Source organism: Pelodiscus sinensis, chromosome 17 (genome assembly GCF_052426305.1).
Source record: "Pelodiscus sinensis isolate ZL-2025 chromosome 17, ASM5242630v1, whole genome shotgun sequence".
Lineage (NCBI taxonomy): Eukaryota > Metazoa > Chordata > Testudines > Trionychidae > Pelodiscus > Pelodiscus sinensis.
Window position 1 is genome coordinate 35,556,644 of NC_143068.1, and position 25,459 is coordinate 35,582,102.

General features: G+C 54.5%; 1 protein-coding gene across 1 annotated transcript in view; it reads right to left on the reverse strand.

The window, feature by feature from the left end:
* Positions 1–25,137, reverse strand: part of LOC102448987 (papilin-like) — a 62,169-nt gene extending 37,032 nt beyond the window's left edge. Inside the window, exons 1-8 of the mRNA XM_089769815.1 lie at positions 24,700–25,137; positions 23,722–23,895; positions 22,187–22,360; positions 19,305–19,478; positions 12,933–13,271; positions 10,424–10,597; positions 8,867–9,040; positions 6,752–6,908 (exon numbers count right to left, since the gene is read on the reverse strand). Of these exons, the coding sequence (XP_089625941.1) occupies positions 6,752–6,908; positions 8,867–9,040; positions 10,424–10,597; positions 12,933–13,271; positions 19,305–19,478; positions 22,187–22,360; positions 23,722–23,895; positions 24,700–24,997 (1,664 nt within the window). The 5' untranslated portion in view covers positions 24,998–25,137. The remainder of the gene's footprint in view (positions 1–6,751; positions 6,909–8,866; positions 9,041–10,423; positions 10,598–12,932; positions 13,272–19,304; positions 19,479–22,186; positions 22,361–23,721; positions 23,896–24,699) is intronic.
* Between the last annotated feature and the right edge of the window lie 322 nt (positions 25,138–25,459).

Sequence of the window (25,459 nt, forward strand, 5' to 3'; positions counted from 1 at the left end):
GCCCAATCCTCCAGTGTGTCTAGGTCACTTTGGACCCTATCCCAGCCCCCCACCATATCCGCCTCTCCCCTTGGCTTGTCATCTGTGAACTTGCTGAGGGTGCAACCCATCCCCTCATCCAGGTCATGAATAAAGATGTTGAATAAACCCAGCCCTAGAACCGTACGTGTGAGCAGAGCTTTCAAATAACTTCTCACTGCACTGGCCCTAGCTGGTGACAGGGAGCCAGGGAACTGGAATGCAGTAAAGAGGCTGGGCGCTTTCTTTTTTGCTTCTTTGGGAGCTCTGAAGCACAACTTGGGACTGGCCAGGCAGACTAACTGCAGTGTTTCCCACAGTGCTGGGCGGCTCTGCCTGCTGTAACCTCAGCTCACACGTACAAAATATTCTTCTGACATCTGACCCTACATTGCTGGGTGACTAGAGATCTGCATTTTACTCCCAGTCCCGCTGTGGTGTAGTGGGGGGCTGTCTGCTCTGGAACCTGGGACCCCTGCGCTGGGCTGTGTGCTTCCCACTGACTCACCACATGTGGCTTAGCCCAGACACCCAGCCTGGGCAAGTGTGACGTAGTGGGGGTACCTGGCTGGTTTCTATGCTGCTGGCTCTGGGGGAACCCCCACTGGCTGCCGTGGGTACCACGACCCAGCAAAACAGGATGAGTCATTATGCAAACGAGTATGGCCAGACACCCCCCATGGAGAGGAACAAAGGGAGGTGGAATGCTGCCCTGGCTGGGGGGCAGGGCTGGAAGAGGGTTAGTTAGTTCCTGTCTGGAAAGCAGGGGAGAAGGATCTGGGGAGGGGGGCTGGGACTCCCCTATCTCAAGGGGAGCACTGAGACCTCTTAGCCCCAGTTCCTGTAACCAGATTACATCTGTGCTATGCTGTATCCTGGAGGAGCAATAAACCACCCTCAATTCCACTGGCTGGTGGAGTCTGTTTGTGCCATTTCGGGGTGCAGGAGACAGGGGACCCCCAACACGCCGTCACAACAGGTAACAAGGCTCTTCCCAGAAGGAGAGACAAAGGGAAGGAGGTGGAGACGAACACCAGGTTTCGGGAAAAAGGTCAGTTTCTGGCTGGGGAACATGAAGGAAACAGCCTTTACTGAAGGCTGAGGGTCTAGGGGTGACAATGGACCCCCTAACCCAAGAGGTCTGGGGCATCCTGGCCCTGACTCCTGAAACCCCATCACGTCTGTGCTGGGCTGTGTCCCACAGAAGTAATAAACCCTCCCTGTTCTACTGGCTGGTGGAGACTGTTCTTGATGCTACAGGGCTGCAGGATGGGGGGAACCCTGTGTCACGTTATTGGATTGTGAGGGGAGCAGCCAGGTCACTGGGGGGGGTTCGCCCCAAAGGTGGCACAAAGGGGGTCATGGGAGGGGTCAAACAAAAGGTTACTTTCTTCTGATTCTGTATCTGCTCTTCATAGATCTGTGTAATGTCTGTGTGTGGAGTCAGGAATCTGTGATCTGTGTGGAGACTGGAAGTCTCTCTGAGTGTGGTTGAGCATTGGGCAGAGCCCAGCCTATGGACATGCTAATTAGCGAGGCCCTGTGGGACAATGGCTCTCAACTGGCCAAGGACACACCTTGGGAATGGTGACTGACACCTAAGGGCTACCAGCAGGGAACACAGTGATAGGCCGCTGCCCAGGTGACCTGCTACAGCCAAGAAGAGACCAGGAAGGAGGGATAAAGATGCCATGTGGCTGACTCCATCTTGGTACTCAGCTCAGCACTTCATCCCAGAGGCAGCATTGCAGGGATCGAAGAGCCAGAAAGACCTGTGGACCCATCCTGATCCTAGGATGTGCAACTAAGGACTTCTAAGCCAGCAGTTGTAACATCTCTGAAGGAGCCTGCATCGAGAACTGGGAGATTTGATGCATGTAAAGTATTATCCTTTAACAACCTCACTCTCAGGCTTTTCTTTCTGGTAGCAATAAACCTTTAGATGTTAGATGCTAAATGATTGGCCCAGCGTGATTTGTGGGTAAGGTCCAGAGGGTAAATTGACCAGGGATCTGTGGCTGGTTTCTTGGAACCGGACAGGACTTGTTCGGGGTAGGTGGGATTGGGTGCTACGACCCCCCCCCCCCCCCCGTGTATGAGTCCCGGGGCCACCTGGGGCACGGATATTGCTGGGGTTTCGGAGGGGGGCTCCTGGCCGGGGCCCGGCTAGTGCAGGTGGGAGGAGAGGAGGCCGGGCAGGGCTCTCCCCACTAGACACTGTGACCCTCCTCTCCCAGGGCGCCCACGGCTCCCACCTCCTTGGCGGTGCCGGGTGAGGTCGGCCAGGGGCTGACCCGGCGAGCCCAGCAGCCCTCCCACCTCGTGCAAGCTCAGCAGCAGGGTCCCGCTGCAGGGGAAGGGACAGGGCAGCGGAGTCTCGCCCGGCGGGTGGACACTCTGGGCACCGGGTCTCTCCCTGCGGAGCAGGACGCCAGGCGGGAAGAGGCCTGTCCTAGGCAGAAGCTGTGCAGCCAGCGGGGGACGGAGCCAGGGCGGGGTTAGGACACTAGACTGACGGCCTCGTGCCTGCTCTGCATTGCAGGGAGACCTGGGGTCTGCCCCACACCCACAGGAATAGAGATCTGTGTGGAGATGTGTGGTGGAGACGAGTCCTGTCCTCCAAGGGAAAAGTGCTGCAGTAACGGGTGTGGCCATGTGTGCATGGGAGTGATAACAAGAAGTGAAACCCGGACCCTGGGCAAGACCCAGCCCCAGGACAGGCACCTGGCACCAGGCCCCAGCCGTGACCCCACAGAGGGGCCAGTCCTGCAAGCCCAGGCAGAATTTGCCTCCTGCTCACAGCCCCCTGTGCCTGGCTGGACCCAACCCCTCCCCCCCCAGCTGGAAATCAAACTACCCCTGTGAGCATCCCGGGGAGGATCAGTCGGGGGTCCTGCTGGGACACCAGGGGGCTCTGTCAGGGCTCCCCGCGCTCCTGGGAACTGCCCGCGCTGACCGCGCCATTCCCGCCCCTCCTGGCGCACGCTCTGCTCCCTCTCTGGGCAGTTTCCGATCAGCCATCCCCTCCAGCCCGGGCAGCGGGAAGCCGCTCCCTGGGGAAGTCCAAACTCCCAGATTCGCCAGGAGTCTCCCACCATCGGGCCCTGTCTCCCAGCAGCCACCGCAGCCAAACTGGGCGCTGTGAGGCTGCTAGGAGTCCCGCAGGGCTGAGGGGGACTCCCTGTCTGCTCTATCCTGCCACCCGCCCCCACACCGGCTCCGCAGCTCTAAGTGGCTAGGCAGGGGGCACTGTGGCCAGGGGAGCTGCAGGGGGGCGCAGCCCCAGGGTTGCAGCACATGCCAGCCACTCCCAGAAGCGCTGGGGGACCAGGGCAGGCAGGGGATGGCCTTAGCCCGTAACGCCGCCGATTGGGAACCGCCCGAGGGAAGCTCAGCCCGTTTCTCAGTCCAGCCCCAGCCCTGAGCCCCCCCCCGGAGCTGGCACCGTAACCCTCCTGCCACACCCAAAACCCCTGCCTCAGCCCTGAGTCCTTCCTTCCCCGATCTCCCTCCCAGAGTAAGTGGGGCTGTTACGGCACCTGAGGAGCTCGCCCTCGGGAACTGGCTGGTGAAAGCTGGGCACAGAACTGACAGCCGGTTGCGGGTTTGTGCTCTGGTTCCCAGCACAGCCCTGAGCCTGGCTCTCATTCTGCTGCTCAGTTCAGCAAAGCAGCAAATTGTGACATGACAACCCTTGACCATGGGCTGGTGGAGGTGGGGGTTGGGGGCTGAGATAGATGGGGCAGTCAGTGGCCATGGAGTCCCTGGGAGTCAGGATTCTTTCTCTCTCTGTCCCATCCACTGGGGCATGGTTAGGGCGGAAGCCCTGGTGGTCTCTGGATAGCATGTGGGAGAAAAATCAAAGAACTCCAATTGTGTCTAAGGGGGGACTGTGGAGGAAATCAAAACTCTCTAAAAGAAAACTCCTGCAAGGGTTAAAAGTTTTCCAGGCCCCTCTCTGTAACAGAGAGAAATCATCTTAACTCTAATCAAGACCCTTGCAATGACTCCTATCTCAACTTCATGGAGACTCCTAGTCTGTCACAATTTGTCATGTAAACTCTTATCTTTGTCACTGTTTGCCTTGTAGACTCCTCACTCAGGTTCTCATGTGCCTTTGTACTGTGAAACTGACTTGGAGCAAACCTGGTGTGAACAGAAACGACTCAGCGTACTTCTGCTGAGACTTTGATATGTTAAGAAAAACAATCAACAACTAAACTGTCTGAACACACTATATAAAGGATCCCTGAACCTCTCTCTCAGGGCTGCTGCTGCTCTCACTCTGGTAGCTGTCAGCCTGCATGCATGCATAAAAAAGTTTTCCGTTTGGATTTCTCTTCTGCCTCAGTGGTTTGACCTCCAGCCTCGGACCCTTCTAGGGACTCTGTACCCCAGGGGAGAGGGTTTTCCCCGACAGTATCCTCTTAAGTGGGGTGGCAATTTCAAAAGCCAGCTGCAGACAAAAGACTGATTGTTTTCCCTTCCTTAAAAAGACTTTCCTCAGGGCTGGAATCATTTGGCTAAAACGCTCCCCATGGAAAAATACCAGATTCAAGATGGATTCCTGTACCAGTTGACATAGTCACATGTCTTTCTAAAACCAACCACAGTTTGGGCATGTAGGAAAAACAAACCAATTTGCAGATCATTGTCTTGAGCACTGGGCCATTAAGTTTCCATAAATACCACTCATGACTTTCGCTAGAAGACGTGGATTAATAAAACACATCTAACCTTCATATTTCTAACCTCACATACAAGGCCGATAGATGCAGAGAAACAGAATATACACATCCAGCAGATTGTCACTTTAAAATGATATGTCACATGATACATTTGGCCTAAAGCATTGTTGCGTTATGCATATTCATAAGCCCATTTTCATAAGCATGGGGGGCAGCCCATGACAGAGCGCTGTATTACACAGCCCTGGTGCTGGGGGAGATCAGGCCCCCAGGCGAGCCGGGTGGGACTCAGGTGTGGGCCATATTGGAGGGTCCGTCCCATGTTCACGCTGGCCCATCTGTCACACTCTTGGCTTTCTCAGTCCATCTCTGGTCGGCCCTGTGGAAAGGAGGCACTCAGTCAGATCAGGGATTTGCCCCAAGGCTGGGGGGGCAGGGAGGGAGGTAATAGCAGCAAGGGCCTGTAACCCTGGCCTGCCTCACACACAGGGGCAAGGCACAGAGATCCTGGCACCCAGGGCTCAGTGCTCCCCAGCGCTCAGCTGAGTTAGTCCCCCCTCGGTGTCAGGTGCAGTCAGAGCTAGGGATGGGAGCATGGAACCATGTACACGGTTAACCAATAAGCCTGGGCTTAGGAGTGAGCATTCATGGTTACACACAGGCTCCTGCCCCGCTCCTGGGGAGCCGGCTGCCATCCTCACAGCCTCTGTAGCGTGAGGCAGCAGCCAGCTCCTGCACGCACTGGCTCCCGGAAGGCTGCAGGGACATGGGGGCACAGACCCTCAGCTGATGCAGCTACACCAATCCCTTCCTGGGCAGTGGCTGTCCTGGCAGCAGGGCCAAGGGCTAGGGGCTGTGTGACCTCGGGACATAAGAACAGCCAGACGGGGTAAGACCAAAGGTCCATCCAGCCCAGTGTCCTGTCTGCCCCCAGTGGCCAGCGCCAAGTGCCCCAGAGGGAGTGAATCAAACAGGGAATGATCAAGCCATCTCTTCTGCCATCCATCTCCACCCTCTGACACACAGAGGCCAGGGACACCATCCCTCACCCAGCCTGGGTAACAGCCATTGATGGACTTAACCTCCATGAGTTTATCTAGTCCTGCCTTCACAGCCTCCTCTGGCAAGGAGTTCCACAGGTTGACTATGCACTGTGTGAAGAAGAACTTCCTTTTATTTGTTTTAAACCTGCTGCCCATTAGTTTCATTTGGTGGCCCCTAGTTCTCATATAATGGGAACAAGTCAATAACTTTTCCTGATTCACTTTCTCCACACCACTCATGATTGTATAGACCTCAATCCTATCCCCCCTCTGTCTCCTCTTTTCCAAGCTGAAAGTCGCTGTCTCTTTAATCTCTCCTCATATGGGACCTGTTCCAAACCTCTAGTTACCCTTCTCTGAACCTTTTCTAATGCAGTATATCCTTTTTGAGATAATGAGACCACATCTGTACACAGTATTCCAGATGTGGGCGTTCCATGGATTTGTATAAGAGCAATAAGATATTCTCCATCTTATTCTCTATCCCTTTTTTAATTATTCCTAACATCCTGTTTGCTTTTTTGACTGCCGCTGCACACTGCGTGGACGTCTTCAGAGAACTATCCACGATGACTCCAAGGTCTCTTTCCTGATTAGTTGGAGCTAAATTAGCCCCCATCATACTGTACGTATAGTTCGGGTTATCTTTCCCAATGTGTGTTACTTTACATTTATCCACATTATATCTCATTTGCCATTTTGTTGCCCAGTCACTCAGTTTGGTGAGATCTTTTTGAAGTTCTTCACAGCCTGCTTTGGTCTGAAATACCTTGAGCCATTTAGTGTTGTCTACAAACTTACACCTCCCTGCTTACCCCTTTCTCCAGATCATTTATGAACATGTTGAATAGGAAGATGGTCCAGAGCAGCCCCGGGAGGCGGCTGGAAACCCAGTTGGCGAGGCCGGCTGCACAGATAACATGCCTGAGTCCTCCCCTCCCTGTCTGCTCGCCAGCTTCCCCCAGCCCTTCCCCTCCTCCCCAAAGAGCTGTGGGCTCACTCTAGACGCTGAACCTCACGTGCGTGGGGGCAAGGCACATCTGGCCACACCCAACACTGCAGCACTTCTTTGCTCCAGGGCAGTCGTTGTCACTGGAGCACAACAGGGCACAGATCCCAATGGTGTCTGGAGGGAACACAGGGCAGAGCCCAGGTTTCTCTGGAAGACAGAGCGTCCCAGGGTAGTGAGACACCTGGCTGATAAACCCCCATCCCCACCCCGCTCCAAGTGGGGCAGGGCGGGGAAGGGCGGGAGAGACAGCAGTGAGAGATTAGCTACCCGATGGGACACTGGGCTCCCTCTGCAGGCCCAGAGTCCCGAGAGCTCAGGGTAGGGGGGAGGGAGAGAAACAGCCACTTCTGCCTGCAGCTCTGGTCCAGGCGAGGGATTCTGCCCCAGGGCTCCAGCCAGGGCAGGCTGGATAAACAGGGCAGAGGGAGGGGCCACGGGGCCGGCCGGTCGCAGGAGGGAACATCTGCCCCCTTCCTGTGACTCCTCTCCGCAGAGTTGGTGTCTCACAGCTGGGCTGATGGGAGACCCTGGCTGGGCCGTGCCCGGCTCCTCTGGCTGCCAGGGCAGCAGGGGGGGCAGGAGGGCCAAGGGCGCCTCACAGCTGCTCTCTCACCCCAGCAAAGAGCCGCCTCCCAGGGCAGCCGTTTGGCAACTGGAGAAGGGGGCCGTTGCTGCATCACCCAACGGCCTTCGCCATGGCCTGTAAGTTCCTGTTCCAAAGGGAAAGGTAGCAGTAGCCCCCCTTTAAAGTTTGAACCCCTGGATTTCAGACTTGTCAGGGCAGGGTGCTATAAGCAGACCTCCCCTGACTCCAGGGGCAGGTTTTAAGTGCAACTGAGTTGGAGCTGCTCACAGCTCTGCCGTTGGGGCACGGAGTTAGTTATAGAAAGAGGGAGGCAGGTGGTTAAGAATACCAAAAGGCTGGGCATGCCAGTCACTGAAGGGTTGTTAGAGCATCATGAAAACATTGCCAGGTACTTAAAAGATGGAGGGTGGGGAAGCAAGAGTAGCCATGTGTGTTGTGCTGCTAGGCTTTGAATTTGGACCAGTGCTGTTAAATGTATAAATGTTCTTCAAAAAGGGGGTAAATAGGGAGGTGGCAAAATTTACAGATTCCACAAATTACTCCAACTAGTTTAGTCTAAAACTGAGTGTGAGGAGTTACCAAAGGATCTCACAGAACTGGGTGACTGGGCAACACAAGGGCAGATGGAATTGGGTGTTGACAATGCAAAGCAATGTACATGGGAAACCAGAATCCCAACTATATATACAATATGATGGGGTCTAAACTAGCTGTTAACACACAAGAAAAAGCTCTTGGAATCCTGGTGGATAGTTCACTGAATGGCCACTGCTTCTTTTACCTGGTTGTTAAGCCACTGTGTCACTTTTTGGTTCTCTTCCTGTGTTTTTTAATTGGGGGTATACATTGAAGTTGGGCCTCTATTGTGGTGTCTTTGAAAAGTTTCCATGCAGCATGCAGAGATTTTACTTTGGACACTGTACTTTTTAATTTCAGTTTAACTAACCTCCTCATTTTCCTCCACTCTGGAAAGATACTGCACTGAAACTTTCACACCCTGAAGTGTGAGAAACAAGTCCTTGAACACAGGAAGTTTCAATGCAGGAACTTCCAGCTCTGGGTGCTACGCCCTCCTGTGTAGATAGGTTCCCCAGAGTGCCCAGAGACAGTGGCGGATATAGGGCAGGGAGAGTGGAGCGGCTACCGTGGGCCCAGCACTTCAATAGTCCCCCGTGCACGCGCCATGCACACGCTACTTCCGGTTGGCTGCTCCCGAAGTGCATGCGCGAAATTGTGCCGCCCCGGGTCTCGCGGCGCTGTCCTGGGCCCCGCAAAATTATCATCCTCCCCTGCCCAGAGAGATTGGCCAGTGCTGACACCGCAACAACACTGTTGTGTTAAAGCTTCAGTGTTGAAAGAGTAGACAAAGCCTTATTCTGTGTCTGTGCAGTGCGTGGGCAATGGGGCCGTGGGCTGTGGTGGATGTTCTAGGGCTCTGTGGCCCCAGATCTTTGCAGAAAGATCTCTATTACCAGGGAAGCTGACGACCCCACTCACTGAGTCTCCCTCAGTCTCTTACCAGGCTGTCCACACGCCCGCAGACATTCCTCTTCGGTTTCAAACCTGTTCCCGTTCCCCAGGCAGCCGCCATAAATGAACGTCTCACAGCTCTTGGTGACGGGGTTGTAGAAGTACATGGGCATGTGGGCCTCACAAGGGCCAGCGTCCGGAGGGAGCTGGCAGACGTCCCCAGCTGCAGAACAAAGAGAAATAAGTGAGGGGGAAAGCGGGGATTCTGTACAGAAGCTCAGCTCAGCCTCCTATTCCAAGCCAGCAGAGCTCTCGCTCCAGGCCTGGCGGGATGTGCAGGGGCTGGAGCTGGAGATGAGGGACTGGCCCTAGGGCATGAGAAGAGTGTGCGGTGCATCCGAACACCGTGTCAGGCCCATTCTCAAGCTCTGCAGCATTTGAACAATGAGCAAGAGCACAGCGGGGGTCAGATGCTGAGACCTGTTGTGCAAACCCCTGGACAGACAGAAGGGGCGCGCCCATTTCCAAGCAGATTAGGTGCATAAAGGGGCAGGCTGAGCATTCTGGGGACTGGGATCCAAGTGCAAACATGACTGACCTTTGCCGGCGCCGTTCATGTTGTGTCTCTGGCCTGATTCTGTCCAGGGCCCCCCCACTGGCTCCCCTGGGGCTGGTTAAGGTCAATGAGCCCCAAGCCAGAGGGACACTCAGTGCAGAGGCAGGGGGTGCCCTGCTGGGCGAGGGGCGGGTGCAGCTGTGAAATCCTGAGGTGCTGAGCCAGGGAAAGGCCTGGCAGCTGCACTGGGAGACCTGCCTGAGGAGGGACTGCAGGAGATTCCCCTGATACTGACAATCCCTTTCATTGCCGCGGACTGAAACCAGCCGAGCGATTTGAGGGGATCCCTGGATAGGTGCTGCTGGGTGACGGGCCCCTGCGTGTATCTCAGCGACCCCACACACTCCAAGCGGCATCACACCAAGGGCGCCTGCGCACCTGGCTCGTCATACAGCCAGAGGGCGGCTGCTGCGTCGGCTCCATGGAGATCAGGGTCCCTGGACCAAGGCAAACTGGGCTTCTGGGCTGGAGGGGAAATGCCCAGGTGCATGGCAGCTGTGTGAGCCATTCCCCAGTGTCTGAGTCTGGGACACGCCTGCCCGTGAGCCCCGCCCCCGCTGTGCCAGAGACAAGGGGGAGTCCCTGCGGCAGCCAGCGGGCAGGGCTGGAGATGTGTCCAGCCGGGCAGTTCTTGTCATTAGCTCCCCAGCCGGGGGCTCCCAAAGGGGCTGGGACGCAGCTGCCAGGACTCAGGGACCTTCCCTTTCGTTTCAGCTCCAGCACGAGCTGCACCGTGGACCCTGCTCGCCGGCTCCTCCACAGCCCCCTGCCCCTCCTCTGGCCAGGGGCAGAGTCCTCGGGGCAGGGCTGTCTCCTGCCCTGTGCCTGTGCAGCCCCTGGGACATGGGCCGTGGGCCGCGGTGGGTGCTCTAGCACTGCTGGGATGCAGCCAGTCCCTTGTTATCATGGAGGTCAGGCTCCGTGGCAGGAAGGCCTCTGTTACCGGGGAAGCTGACGACCCCACTCGCTGAGTTTCCCTCAGTCTCTCACCAGGCTGTCCACACGTCCGCAGACATTCCTCTTTGGTGGAAAACCTGTTCCCGTTGCCCTTGCAGCCGCCATAAATGAACCTCTCACAGCTCTTGGTGACGGGGTTGTAGAAGTACATGGGCATGTAGGCCTCACAAGGGCCAGTGTCCGGAGGGAGCTGGCAAACGTCCCCAGCTGCAGAACAAAGAGGAACAAATGAGGGGAAAGGGGGGATTCTGTAGAGAAGCTCAGCTCAGCCTCCTCTTCCAAGCCAGCAGAGCTCTCGCTCCAGGCCTGGCGGGATGTGCAGCGGCCGGAGCTGGAGATGAGGGACTGGCCCTAGGGCATGAGAAGAGTGTGGGGTGCATCCGAACCCTGTGTCAGGCCCATTCTCAAGCTCTGCAGCATTTGAACAATGAGCAAGAGCACAGCGGGGGCCAGATGTTGAGACCCTTTGTGCAAACCCCTGGACAGACAGAAGGGGCGCGCCCATTTCCATGCAGATTAGGTGCATAAAGGGGCAGGCTGAGCATTCTGGGGACTGGGATCCAAGTGCAAACATGACAGACCTTTGCCGGCGCCGTTCATGTTGTGTCTCTGGCCTGATTCTGTCCAGGGCCCCCCACTGGCTCCCCTGGGGATGGTTAAGGTCAATGAGCCCCAAGCCAGAGGCACACTCAGTGCAGAGGCAGGGGGTCCCCTGCTGGGCGAGGGGCGGGTGCAGCTGTGAAATCCTGAGGTGCTGAGCCAGGGAAAGGCCTGGCAGCTGCACTGGGAGACCTGGCTGAGGAGGGACTGCAGGAGTCGGGTCCTAGCGTTGACAGTCTCATTTCATTGCCATGGACTGAAACTAGCCCAGTGACTTGAGGGGATCCCGCCACTGGGGGCTGCTGGATGACGGGACCCTGCGTGTATCTTGTCTGTTGTTACCGACCAGCCCTGTGCTTCTGGGATCCAGGGAGTGACATTCATGGAAAACCATCTCCCCTCCGCCCTTCCCTTAAGCCTTTGCTGGAATCAGACAAAGCCATGAATAGGCCAGACAAGACACACCTCAACTAATTAAGGAAACACCCCAGCCTCATCTGCATTGAAGATAAAACTCATTAGCATACAGAATGGAGACCAGCTCTTCCGAGGCAGGAACCACAGTAAACTATGGGATACCGAAAGCTGAGAAGCACGGCCTGATGGGAAATCTCTACTCCAGACGCTAATGAACCCAGGCCTGCTCACACCCAAATTAGTCATTATCAGACCTGTTCTAGTAAAGATCCTACACGCTGCACGGAGTAGCTAGTTCGGATTAGGATTCCTAATCCGAACTAGCTGGACTCCTCGTGGAATGAGGAGTACAGCTAGTTCGGATTAGGAAGCCTAATCCGAACTAGCTACTCGGTGCCACGTGTAGCCGCGCGGCACGGGGTTCGAACTGCCGGTATTTAAAAATGGCGCCAGCCGGCTTCATGCAAATGAAGCCCGGGAAATTCAAATCCCGGGCTTCATTTACAAGTGCGGTGTGCCTACATTACCCCCCTTATTTCGAATTAGGAGGGTAGTGTAGACATACCCTCTCTCGCTCCCATCAACTACCTCTCTAAGCATAGCCTCCTGACCCTGCCCTCTGTAAACTGTTCTATGGTTACCTAACATTTGTAATCAGTTTCAATTGAGATTTAATATTGTAACTGTTAGATTTAATCCTGTAACTTTTTGTATTCACTACTCAGAAATAAATCACTTTCATTGGTAAGCTGGTTGCTTCTCTCTCTTTCTTTCTCTTTCGCTCACTCTTCCTTAAGGGGTGTTGTTCTGGCTTCCCCATTTGCTTTGTGACAACGCTTCATGTCCCCAAGCTAAAGATCCCTGGAGTGTGCCAAATCCTGTGGGGTTTGCTCATCGTGTGGTTTCCCAGTGAATAACTGTGTTGTGAGAGTGGGGATGGGGGGGGGGGCTGAACCTGGGGGTTTATGAGGATGGCAGCTTAAAGTGCTGTTTAATCCAGCCCACTGAGTCCAAAGGCACCTGAGGGTGCAGTGTGGCACTGCTGTTAACCCAGCCTGCTGAGTCCAGGGTCATATGAGGGGTCAGCGTGCGAGTGCTGATTCCCCAGTCCTCTCAGGCATGCTCTGGTAGTGGCGGTGAGTGTCTGGGTGTGTTGCTAAGGTGGCAAGAACCCCGTCCTGAGGAACCTAGTTCCTATAGCAGAGCTCCAGTGGGAGGGGGAATTGGCAGCAGGGAGAATTCAGCTCCATATGAGAGCACAAGTAGCACAAACAGCACACGGATAGAATTGTGAACCTCCCCCCAGCCCCATCAGAGTAACCCTGATAAATGGGCGTAACCCAGAGTATTGGGCAAATCTGGAAACACTGCGCAGCCCCTGGGCCGTGGGCCGCGGTGGGTGCTCTAGCACTCCTGGGATGCAGCCACTCCACCGTTATCATGGAGGTCAGGCTCTGTGGCAGGAAGGCCTCTGATACCGGGGTAGATGGGGACCCGACTTGCTGAATTTCCCTCAGTCTCTTACCAGGCTGTCCACACGTCCGCAGACATTCCTCTTTAGTGGGTGCTCTAGCACTGCTGGGATGCAGCCGGTCCGTCGTTATCATGGAGGTCAGGCTCCGTGGCAGGAAGGTCTCTGTTACCAGGGTAGATGGGGACCTGACTCGCTGAATTTCCCTCAGTCTCTTACCAGGCTGTCCACACGTCCGCAGACATTCCGCTTCAGTGGCAAACCTGTTCCCGTTGCCCTTGCAGCCGCCATAAATGAACCTCTCACAGCTCTTGGTGACGGGGTTGTAGAAGTAGCTGGGTATTCTTGCCTTGCATGGGCCAACCTCTGGAGGGAGCCGGCAGACGTCTCCAGCTGCAGAACAAAGAGGAACAAGTGAGGAGAAAGGGGGGATTCTGTACAGAAGCTCAGCTCAGCCTCCTCTTCCAAGCCAGCAGAGCTTTCACTCCAGGCCTGGCGGGATGTGCAGGAGTTTGCAGGGGTTGCAGCAGGAGATGAGGGACTGGCCCTAGTGCATGAGAAGAGTGTGGGGTGCATCCGAACCCTGTGTCAGGCCCATTCTCAAGCTCTGCAGCATTTGAACGATGAGCAAGAGCACAGCGGGGGCCAGATGTTGAGACCTGTTGTGCAAACCCCTGGACAGACAGAAGGGGCGCGCCCATTTCCATGCAGATTAGGTGCATAAAGGGGCAGGCTGAGCATTCTGGGAACTGGGATCCAAGTGAAAACATGACTGACCTTTGCCGGCGCCGTTCATGTTGTGTCTCTGGCCTGATTCTGTCCAGGGCCCCCCCACTGGCTCCCCTGGGGCTGGTTAAGGTCAATAAGAACATAAGAACGGCCGAACAAGGTCAGACCAAAGGTCCATTTATCCCAGTATCACGTCTGCCGACAGTGGCCAGCACCGGGTGCTCCAGAGAGGCTGGACCGAAGACAATGATCAAGTGATTTGTCTCCTGCCATCCCTCTCCAGCCTCTGACAAACAGAGGCCAAGGTCACCATTTTATCCCCTGGCTAATAGCCTTTTATGGACCTAACCTCCATGAAATTATCTAGCTTCTCTTTAAACTCTGTTATAGTCCTAGCCTTCACAGCCTCCTCTGGCAATGAGTTCCACAAGGTGCCTACACGCTGTGTGAAGAAGAACTTTCTGTTATTAGTTTTAAACCTGCTACCCAATCATTTCATTTCGTGTCGTCTAGTTCTTCTATTATGGGAACTAAGAAATAACTTTTCTTTAACAGCCCTTTCCACACCACTCATGATTTTATAGACCTCTATCATATCCCCCCTCAGTCTCCTCTTTTCTAAACTGAAAAGTCCCAGTCTCTTTAACCTCTCCTCATATGGGACCCGTTCCAAACCCCTACTCATTTTAGTTGCCCTTTTCTGAACCCTTTCCAAGGCCCAAATATATTTTTTGAGGTGAGAAGACCACATCTGTACACAGTATTCTAGGTGTGGGCATACCATAGTTTTATACAGGAGCAGTAAGATATTCTGTGTCTTATTTTCTATCCCTTTCTTAATAATTCCTAGCATCCTATTTGCCTTTTTGACCAACGCTGCACACTGTGTAGAAGTTTTCAGAGAACTGTCCACGATAACTCCAAGATCTCTTTCCTGATTTCTCGTAGCCAAATTAACCCTCATCATACTGTACGAATAGTTGGGGTTATTTTTCCCGATGTGCATTACGTTACACTTATCCACAGTAAATTTCATTTGCCATTTTTTGCCCAATCACTCAGTTTGGTGAGACCTTTTTGAAGTCCCTCAGAGTCTGCTTCTGTCTTGACTAACCTAAACAGTTTTGTATCATCCGCAAACTTTACCACCTCACTGCTTACCCCTTTCTTCAGATCATTTATGAATAAGTTGAAAAGGATTGGTCCCAGGACTGACCCTTGGGGAACACCACTAGTTACCCCTCTCCATTCTGAAAATTTACCATTTATTCCTACCCTTTGTTTCCTGACTTTTAACCAGTTCTCAATGCAAGAAAGGACCTTCCCTCTTATCCCATGGCCATGTAATTTACACAAGAGCCTTTCATGAGGGACCTTGTCAAAGGCTTTCTGAAAATCTAAGTATACTATATCTACTGGATCCCCCTTGTTCACATGTTTGTTAACCCCTTCAAAGAACTCGAATAGATTAGTAAGACATGATTTCCCTTTACAGAAACCATGTTGTCTTTTGTCCAACAAATTATGTTCTTCTACATGCCTCACAATTTTATTCTTTATTATTGTTTCGATTAATTTGCACGGTACTGAAGTTAGACTTACCGGTCTGTAATTGCCAGGATCGCCTCTAGAGCCCTTTTTAAACATTGGTGTCACATTGGCTACCTTCTAGTCATTACGTACAGAAGCCAATTTAAAGGATAGGTTACAAACCACAGATAATAGTTCAGCAATTTCCCATTTGAGTTCCTTTAGAACCCTTGGATGAATGCCATCTGGTCCCGGAGATTTGTTAACATTAAGTTTTTCTATTTATTCCAAAACCTCCTCTAATGACACTTCAATCCGGGACAGTTCCTCAGATTCATCACCCACAAAGGACGGTGCAGATTTGGGAATCTCCCCAACGTCCTCAGCCGTGAAGACTGATGCAAAGAAATCATTTAGTTTCTCCGCAATGGCTTTATCGTCCTTAATTGCTCCTTTTATAGCTCGATCATCTAGGGGACCCACAGGTTTTTTTATCAGGCTTCCTGCTTCTAATGTACTTAAAAAACATTTTGTTATTTCTTTTTGAGTTTTTGGCTAGCTGTTCCTCAAAATCTTTTTTTGCTTTTCTTATTACATGTTTACACTTGATTTGACAGTGTTTATGTTCCTTTCTATTTATCTCACTAGGATTGGACTTCCACTTCTTAAAAGATACCTTTTTGTCCCTCACTGCTTCTTTTACATGGTGGTTAAGCCACGGTGACTCTTTTTTAGGTTTCTTGCTATGTTTTTTAATTTGGGGTATACATTTAAGTTGGGCCTCTATTATGGTGTCTTTAAAAAGTTTCCATGCAGCTTTCAGGGATTTGGCTCTAGTCACTGTGCCTTTTAATTTCTGTTTAACTAACCTCCTCATTTTTGTGTAATTCCCCTTTTTGAAAGTAAATGCCAGGGTGCTGGACTGCTGAGGTGTTCTTCCCACCACAGGGATGTTGAATGTTATTATATTATGATCACTATTCCCAAGTGGTCCTGTAACGGTTATTTCCTGGACCTGATCCTGCGCTCCACTCAGGACTAAATCGAGAATTGCCTTCCCCTTGTGGGTTCCTGCACCAGCTGCTCCAAGAAGCAGTCATTTAAGCTATTGAGAAATTTTATCTCTGCTTCTCTTCCTGAGGTGACACGTATCCAGTCAATATGGGGATAATTAAAATCCCCCATTATTATAGAGTTCTTTATTTGGGTAGCCTCTCTAAGCTCCCTCAGCATTTCAATGTCAGTATCGCTGTCCTGGTCAGGTGGTCGGTAATATATCCCTACTGCTAATTTCTTATTATTGGAGCATATTATTACTATCCATAGCGATTCTAGGGAACATGTTGATTCATTTAATATTTTTATTTCATTTGATTCTACATTATCTTTCACATACAGTGCCACTCCGCCACCCACCCGGCCTGCTCTATCCTTTCGATATATTTTATATCCCGGTATGATTGTGTCCCACAGATTTTCCTCATTCCACCAGGTTTCAGTGATGCCTATTATGTCAATCTCCTCCTTTAATACGAGGTACTCTAGTTCTCCCTTCTTATTAGTCAGACTCCTAGCATTTGTGTACAAGCACTTTAAAAATTGGCCACTGCTTATTTGTCTGACCTTCCCTGATGCATTGGATTCCTTTATATGCCGTTGTTTGTCTGCTCTGGCCCATGGTTTGTCCTCTCCCCTCCTCTCTTTCTGACTACAGCTTAGAGAATCTCTATCAATGGATTCTCCTCTAAGAGAAGTCTCCCTCCGATTTACGTGCATCTCCGTGTGACGTAGTGGGGGTACTTGCTGGGCTGTGGTGACCCCTGCTGTCTGGAGCAAGACCCAGCAGGGAAAACCTCACTAGGCAGAGGTAAGGCCAAACTTGTTAAACCAGTGGCCAGACACCCCCCATGGAGAGGAACAAAGGAAGGTGAATGCGGCCCTGGCTGGGGGGCAGGGCTGGAAGAGGGTTAGTTGGTTGGTGGCTGTCTGGGAGGATGGATGAGACAGCCTAGGGAGAGGAGCTGGAGTTTAGGGGCCCAGTCTCCCCCATCTCAAGGGGGCCTGAGGCATCCTAGCCCAGTTCCTGTAACCAGATTACATCTGTGCTGCGCTGTGCTGGAGGAGCAATAAACCACCCTCAATTCCACTGGCTGGTACAGTCTGTTTGTGCCATTTCGGGGTGCAGGAGACGGGGAACCCCCAACGTGCCGTCACACTCCGCTCCAGTCGGCTTTCCCTCATCTCTTAGTTTAAAAACTGCTCTACGGCCTTTTTTACTGTTTAGTGCCAGCAGTCTGGTTCCACCCTGGTTTAGGTGGAGCCCATCCTTCCTGTATAGACTCCCGCTCTCCCAAAAGTGTCCCCAGTTCCTGATAAATCTAAACCCCTCTCCCTACACCATCGTCTCATCCCTGCATTGAGACGCTGAAGCTCAGCCTTCTGACCTGGCCCTGCGCTTGGAACTGGAAGCATTTCCGAGAATGCCACCATATTGGTCCTGGATTTCAGTCAATGAGCTCCAAGCCAAAGGGACACTGAGTGCAGAGGCAGGGTGTGACATAGTGGGGGTACTTGCTGGGCTGTGGTGACCCCTGCTGTCTGGAGCAAGACCCAGCAGGGAAAACCTCATTATGCAAAGGTAATGCCAAACTTGTTGAACCAGACACCCCCCATGGAGAGGAACAAAGGAAGGTGGATGCTGCCCTGGCTGGGGGGCAGGGCTGGAGGAGAGTTAGTTAGTTTCTGGCTGGAAGGCAGGGAACAAGGAGCTGGGGAGGGGGGCTGGGACTCCCCTATCTCAAGGGGGGCACTGAGGCCTCTTAGCCCCAGTTCCTGTAACCAGATTACATCTGTGCTGCACTGTGCTGGAGGAACAATAAACAACCTCCATTCTACTGGCTGGTGAAGTCTGTTCATGCCATTTCGGGGTGCAGGAGACGGGGGACCCCCAACGCGCCGTCACACTGTCCCCCGTCTCCTGCACCCCGAAATGGCATGAACAGACTTCACCAGCCAGTAGAATGGAGGTTGTTTATTGTTCCTCCAGCACAGTGCAGCACAGATGTAATCTGGTTACAGGAACTGGGGCTAAGAGGCCTCAGTGCCCCCCTTGAGATAGGGGAGTCCCAGCCCCCCTCCCCAGCTCCTTGTTCCCTGCCTTCCAGACAGAAACTAACTAACTCTCCTCCAGCCCTGCCCCCCAGCCAGGGCAGCATCCACCTCCCTTTGTTCCTCTCCATGGGGGGTGTCTGGTTCAACAAGTTTGGCATTACCTTTGCATAGTGAGGTTTTCCCTGCTGGGTCTTGCTCCAGACAGCAGGGGTCACCACAGCCCAGCAAGTACCCCCACTACGTCACACAGGGGGTCCCCTGCTGTGCGAGGGGTGGGTGCAGCTGTGAAATCCTGAGATGCTGAGCCGGGGAAAGGCCTGGCAGCTGCAGTGGAAGACCTGCATGAGGAGGGACTGCAGGAGTCGGGCCCTAGCATTGACAGTCCCACTTCATTGCCACGGACTGAAACTAGCCCAGAGACTTAAGGGGATCCCCGGCTGGGGGCTGCTGGGTGACGGGACCCTGCGTGTATCTCAGGATGTTGTTACTGACAAGCCCTGTCCTTCTGGGAGCCAGGGAGTGACATTCATGGAAAACCATCCCCCCTCCCCACTTCCCTTCAGTCTTAGCTGGAATCAGACAAAGCCATGAATAGTCCAGGCAAGACACACCTCAACTAATTAAGGAAACACCCCAGCCTCATCTGCATTGAAGATAAAACTCATTAGCATGCAGAATGGAGACCAGCCCTTCCCATCATCACCTGGGAACCTAGTTCCTGCAGGAGAGCTCCAGTGGGAGGGGGAACTGGCAGCAGGGAGAATTCAGCTCCATATGAGAGCACAAGTAGCACAAACAGCACACGGATAGAATTGAGAACCTCCCCCCAGCCCCATCAGAGTAACCCTGATAAATGGGCATACCCCAGAGTATTGGGCAAATCTGGTAACACTGCGCAGCCCCTGGGCCATGGGCCGTGGGCCGCGGTGGGTGCTCTAGCACTGCTGGGATGCAGCCAGTCCACCGTTATCATGGAGGTCAGGCTCTGTGGCAGGAAGGTCTCTGTTACCAGGGCAGATGGGGACCCAACTCGCTGAGTTTCCCTCAGTCTCTCACCAGGCTGTCCACACGTCCGCAGACATTCCTCTTTGGTGGAAAACCTGTTCCCGTTGCCCTTGCAGCCGCCATAAATGAACATCTCACAGCTCTTGGTGACGGGGTTGTAGAAGTAGCTGGGCACGTATGCCTTGCATGGGCCAACCTCCGGAGGGAGCTGGCAGACGTCTCCATCTGCAGAACAAAGAGGAACAAATGAGGGGAAAGGGGGGATTCTGTGGAGAAGTTCGGCTTAGCCTCCTCTTCCAAGCCAGCAGAGCTCTCGCTCCAGGCCTGGCGGGATGTGCAGCGGCCGGAGCTGGAGATGAGGGACTGGCCCTAGGGCATGAGAAGAGTGTGGGATGCATCCGAACACCGTGTCAGGCCCATTCTCAAGCACTGCAGCATTTGAACGATGAGCAAGAGCACAGCGGGGGCCAGATGTTGAGACCCGTTGTGCAAACCCCTGGACAGACAGAAGGGGCGCGCCCATTTCCATGCAGATTAGGTGCATAAAGGGGCAGGCTGAGCATTCTGGGGACTGGGATCCAAGTGCAAACATGACTGACCTTTGCCGGCACCGTTCATGTTGTGTCTCTGGCCTGATTCTGTCCAGGGCCCCCCCACTGGCTCCCCTGGGGCTGGTTAACCTCAATGAGCCCCAAGCCAGAGGTACACTCAGTGCAGAGGCAGGGGGTCCCCTGCTGGGCGAGGGGCGGGTGCAGCTGTGAAATCCTGAGGTGCTGAGCCAGGAAAGGCCTGGCAGCTGCAGTGGGAGACCTGCCTGAGGAGGGACTGCAGGAGTTTTCCCCCGATACTGACAATCCCTTTCATTACCACGGACTGAAACTAGCCCAGTAACTTGAGGGGATCCTGCTGCTGGGGGGCTGCTGGATGACGGGACCCTGCATGTATCTCAGGCTGTTGTTACTGACCAGCCCTGTGCTTTTGGGAGCCAGGGACTGACATTCATGGAAAACCAACCCTCCCCCCTCCTTCCCTTAAGCCTTTGCTGGAATCAGACAAAGCCATGAATAGGCCAGGCAAGACACACCTCAACTAATTAAGGAAATACCCCAGCCTCATCTGCATTGAAGATAAAATTCATTAGCATACAGAATGGAGACCAGCTCTTCCGAGGCAGGAACCCCAGGGTACGTCTAGACTACAGGGTTTTGTCGACAGAAGTTTTGTTGACAGATACTGTCGACAAAGCTTCTGTCGACAAAGAGCATCTAGACTACATCCAGTTCTGTCGACAAAGCAAGCCACTTTGTCGACATAACAGTGTGGACGCAAAGGACAGTGTAGATACAATAATGCCTTCTATCAACAGAACTCCTTTGATAAAAGGTGTTATTCCTCGTAAAATGAGGTTTACATACGTCGACAAAACTGCTGAGTGTTGTCGACGTTATGTTGACATAACTCAAAGGCAGTGTGGACACAGGTATAGTTTTGTCGACAAAACCCTGTAGTCTAGACATACCCCCAGTGAACTATGGGATACCGAAAGCTGAGAAGCACGGCCTGATGGGAAATCTCTACTCCAGACGCTAATGAACCCAGGCCTGCTCACTCCCAAATTAGTCAATATCAGACCTGTTCGAGTAACGATCCTATTGACATCTAAAATACTGAAACTGCCCAGTTGCATTGTGAGCTCGTTCAAGGAACATTCCCCGTAGCCAGGCGTGATCAGTCTCTATTGTCTCTCCTCTTTCTCTTTGAACTATCCCTGTAAAAACTCCTGTCCTTCCCCAAGAAAACTGTTCTGATACCTGGATTTAACCTGCATCAGTTCCATTGAGACTTTTTCATCTCCTGTCTGATCATGCTGGGGGCTCTGTTCTGCTCGTCTCCTGCCCTCTGGACCCCTGGCTCCCATCATCACCTGGGAATCCCGATCAGTGCAAGCTCCATGGAGTGTTGAGTTCCCTTTCTCTCTTCCTCCCATCAACTACCTCTCTAAGAATAGCCTCCTGACACTCCCCTATGTAAACTGTTCTATGGTTACCTAACATTTGTAGTTTCAATTGAGATTTAATTTTGTAACTGTTAGATTTGATCCTGTAACTTTTTTTGTATTCACTACTCAGAAATAAATCACTTTCATTGGTAAGCTGGTTGCTTCTCTCTCTTTCTTTCTCTTTCGCTCACTCTTCCTTAAGGGGTGTTGTTCTGGCTTCCCCATTTGCTTCGTGACAACGCTTCATGTACCCAAGCTAAAGATCTCTGGAGCGCCCCAAATCCTGTGGGGTTTGCCCATCGTGTGGTTTCCCAGTGAATAACTGTGTTGTGAGAGTGAGGATAGGGGGTGCTGAACCTGGGGACTTATGAGGATGGCAGCTTAAAGTGCTGTTTAATCCAACCCACTAAGTCCCAAGGCACGTGAGGGTGCAGTGTGGCACTGCTGTTAACCCAGCCTGCTGAGTCCAGGGTCATATGAGGGGTCAGCGTGTGAGTGCTGATTCCCCAGTCCTCGCAGGCATGCTCTGGTAGTGGGGGTGAGTGTCTGGGTGTGTTGCTAAGGTGGGAAGAACCCCGTCCTGAGGAACCTGGTTACTACAGGAGAGCTCCAGTGGGAGGGGGAATTGGCAGCAGGGAGAATTCAGCTCCATATGAGAGCACAAGTAGCACAAACAGCACACGGATAGAATTGTGAACCTCCCCCCAGCCCCATCAGAGTAACCCTGATAAATGGGCGTAACCCAGAGTATTGGGCAAATCTGGAAACACTGCGCAGCCCCTGGGCCATGGGCCGTGGGCCGCGGTGGGTGCTCTAGCACTGCTGGGATGCAGCCAGTCCATCGTTATCATGGAGGTTAGACTCTGTGGCAGGAAGGCCTCTGATACCAGGGTAGATGGGGACCCGACTTGCTGAGTTTCCCTCAGTCTCTCACCAGGCTGTTCACACGCCCGCAGACATTCCTCTTCAGTGGCAAACCTGTTCCCGTTGCCCCCGCAGCCGCCATAAATGAACATCTCACAGCTCTTGGTGACGGGGTTGTAGAAGTACATGGGCATATATGCCTTACATGGGCCAACCTCCGGAGGGAGCTGGCAGACGTCTCCATCTGCAGAACAAAGAGGAACATGTGAGGGGAAAGGGGGGATTCGGCTCAGCCTTCTCTTCCAAGCCAGCAGAGCTTTCGCTCCAGGCCTGGCGGGATGTGCAGTGCCCGGAGTGGGAGATGAGGGACTGGCCCTAGTGCATGAGAAGAGTGTGGGGTGCATCCGAACCCCGTGTCAGGCCCATTCTCAAGCTCTGCAGCATTTGAACGATGATCAGGAGCACAGCGGGGGCCAGATGTTGAGACCCGTTGTGCAAACCCCTGGACAGACAGAAGGGGCGCGCCCATTTCCATGCAGATTAGGTGCATAAAGGGGCAGGCTGAGCATTCTGGGGACTGGGATCCAAGTGCAAACATGACAGACCTTTGCCGGCGCCGTTCATGTTCTGTCTCTGGCCTGATTCTGTCCAGGGCCCCCCACTGGCTCCCCTGGGGCTGGTTAAGGTCAATGAGCCCCAAGCAAGAGGGACACTCAGTGCAGAGGCAGGGGGTCTCCTGCTGGGCGAGGGGCGAGTGCAGCTGTGAAATCCTGAGCTGATGAGCCAGGGAAAGGCCTGGCAGCTGCTCTGGGAGACCTGCCTGAGGAGGGACTGCAGGAGTTTTCCCCCAATATTGACAATCCCTTTCATTGCCGTGGACTGAAACCAGCCCAGTGACTTGAGGGGACCCCGGCTGGGGGCTGCTGGGTGACGGGCCCCTGCGTGTATCTCAGCGACCCCACACACTCCATGCGGCGTTACGCCAAGGGCGTTTGCACACCTGGCTCGTAATTAAGCTGGAATGCGGCTGCTGCGTCGGCTCCATGGAGAGCAGGGTCCCTGGGCCGAGGCAAACTGGGCTCCTGAGCTAGAGGGGAAATGCCCAGGTGCATGGCAGCTGTGTGAGCCATTCCCCAGTGTCTGAGTCTGGGACACGCCTGCCCGTGAGCCCCGCCCCCGCTGTGCCAGAGACAAGGGGGAGTCCCTGCGGCAGCCAGCGGGCAGGGCTGGAGACGTGTCCAGCCGGGCAGTTCTTGTCATTAGCTCCCCAGCCAGGGGATTCCAAAGGGGCTGGGACGCAGCTGCCAGGACTCAGGGACCTTCCCCTTCGTTTCAGCTCCAGCACGAGCTGCACCGTGGACCCCTCTCGCCGGCTCCTCCTCAGCCTCCTGCCCCTCCTCTGGCCAGGGGCAGAGTCCTCGGGGCAGGGCTGTCTCCTGCCCTGTGCCTGTGCAGCCCCTGGGCCATAGGCCACGGTGGGTGCTCTAGCACTGCTGGGATGCAGCCAGTCCCATGTTATCATGGAGGTCAGGCTCCGTGGCAGGAAGGTCTCTGTTACCAGGGCAGATGGGGACCCCACTCGCTGAGTTTCCCTCAGTCTCTCACCAGGCTGTCCACACGTCCGCAGACATTCCTCTTTGGTGGAAAACCTGTTCTCGTTGCCCAGGCAGCCGCCATAAATGAACATCTCACAGCTCTCGGTGACGGGGTTGTAGAAGTAGCGGGGCATGTAGGCTAGACATGGGCCAGGCTCCGGAGGGAGCTGGCAGACGTCTCCATCTGCAGAAAAAGGAGAAGCAAGTGAAGGGAGGCTGCTGGGTTCCTTCTCCCTGCACTGCACTTGCTGCGGCCACCCCACGCTCCTGGGGAGTCTAAAAGTTGCGCTTGTTCCTCTTGCAGTTGCCCCCATAGCTTTTGGTGGACAGTTGCCCCCCATGTTACCTGTGGGTGGGAGGGGCCGTGTCCTCCTGCTGCCCCCCCCCCCCCGCCCCAATGGCAAAGGAGCAAAGTGCCAGAGCAAAGGTTTCCAAACGCCATGAGCAGGGACGGTGCAGAGGAGGAAGATTCTGGGGGATCGCTGGGGGGGGGGGCAGCAGGGGGCGGCTGTGGGAGCGCAGGGACCGTCGTCCAGACAGTCCATCTCCCCGGTCCGGGTGCCTGCAGCCCAGCAGCCAGGCCAGCAATGGCCAGGCCGGGCCGCTGTCTGAGCAGCCAGGAGACGGGAGCAGTCGACCGTCCCCAGCCTGGGATGAGCTGTCAGCCTGGGGAGTCTCTTGCCCCAGGTCCAAGCAGTCTCCCTGCTCCCAAGGAATCCTCTCCCCCTCCCCTGCGGCCACTAGCGGTCGGCAGCTCCCTGCTCCCGGGCAGCATGTCCTGCAGGTGGCTGAACTGGGGCTGCCTGAGCACAGGAAGGCACCTGCCTTTGCAGCCGACCCCATTGCCCAGCTGCAAAGGGCCATGACACATGGGGGATACAGGCAGGGCTGGGGGCAGCCTGTGGAGGGAGGAGCCAGGAGCCGGTGGGGGGCAGGCAGGAGGGAAGCGCTGGCTGCCAGGCTGGGAGGAGGGGCAGGGAGCCCTCACCTTGACGGAGCTGCCCAGAGGCAGGCGACAGCTCAGCCCAGAGGGCGAGGAGCACCGGGAGGAGGAGGAGGCCTGACTTCATGCTGCTGCTGTGCCAGATGCCCGGCGCCGATCTGCACCCGCTTATATGCCGCCTGCCAGCCCAGTGCTCCAGTCCCAGGCGGCACATTGCACAAGATGCAGCGCCAGGGACTGCCCCTCCCGAGAGATACGGAAGCAGCAGGGCCCTGCGAGAGCCGAGGAACGGCCCTGGGCGGGCGGGTGGAAGTGTAATAACAGGCTGCAGAGGTGAGTTCATGTTTCTGGGCGGCACCGTGCACTGGCTGAGGCATCCGGCAAACAGCTGAGCCAAGAGGCCACTGGGCACTGGCCTTGCAGGGGAGCGAACCTCTGGGGATGCCCAGCCAGCGCCGGCCCCTGGACCATGGCAGAGACCTGGCTCCCCTGGAGACGAGCTGCCCTCTCCCCACACACACACGTCTTCATTCGCCACCGAGCCCCCTGCCCTTGGCAGCTTCCCACGAGGCGTGGCCAGGCCCACACCTACCAAGCGGCAATTACTGAGTCTGGGCGCACAGGCCTGGCAGCGCCCCAGCCCCGGGGAGCAGGACTCATGGGTCCTCCCCTCCCTCGAGGTACCGCTCCAGAGCCTACCCCAGCACCTCACCCTCTGTCCTGTGGGCGGGAGACAGGGCGGGGTCGGTGCCTCCTTCTCGCTCTCCCGCTGGGTCCCTCTGACGCCCTGCGGGGGGCCAGGATA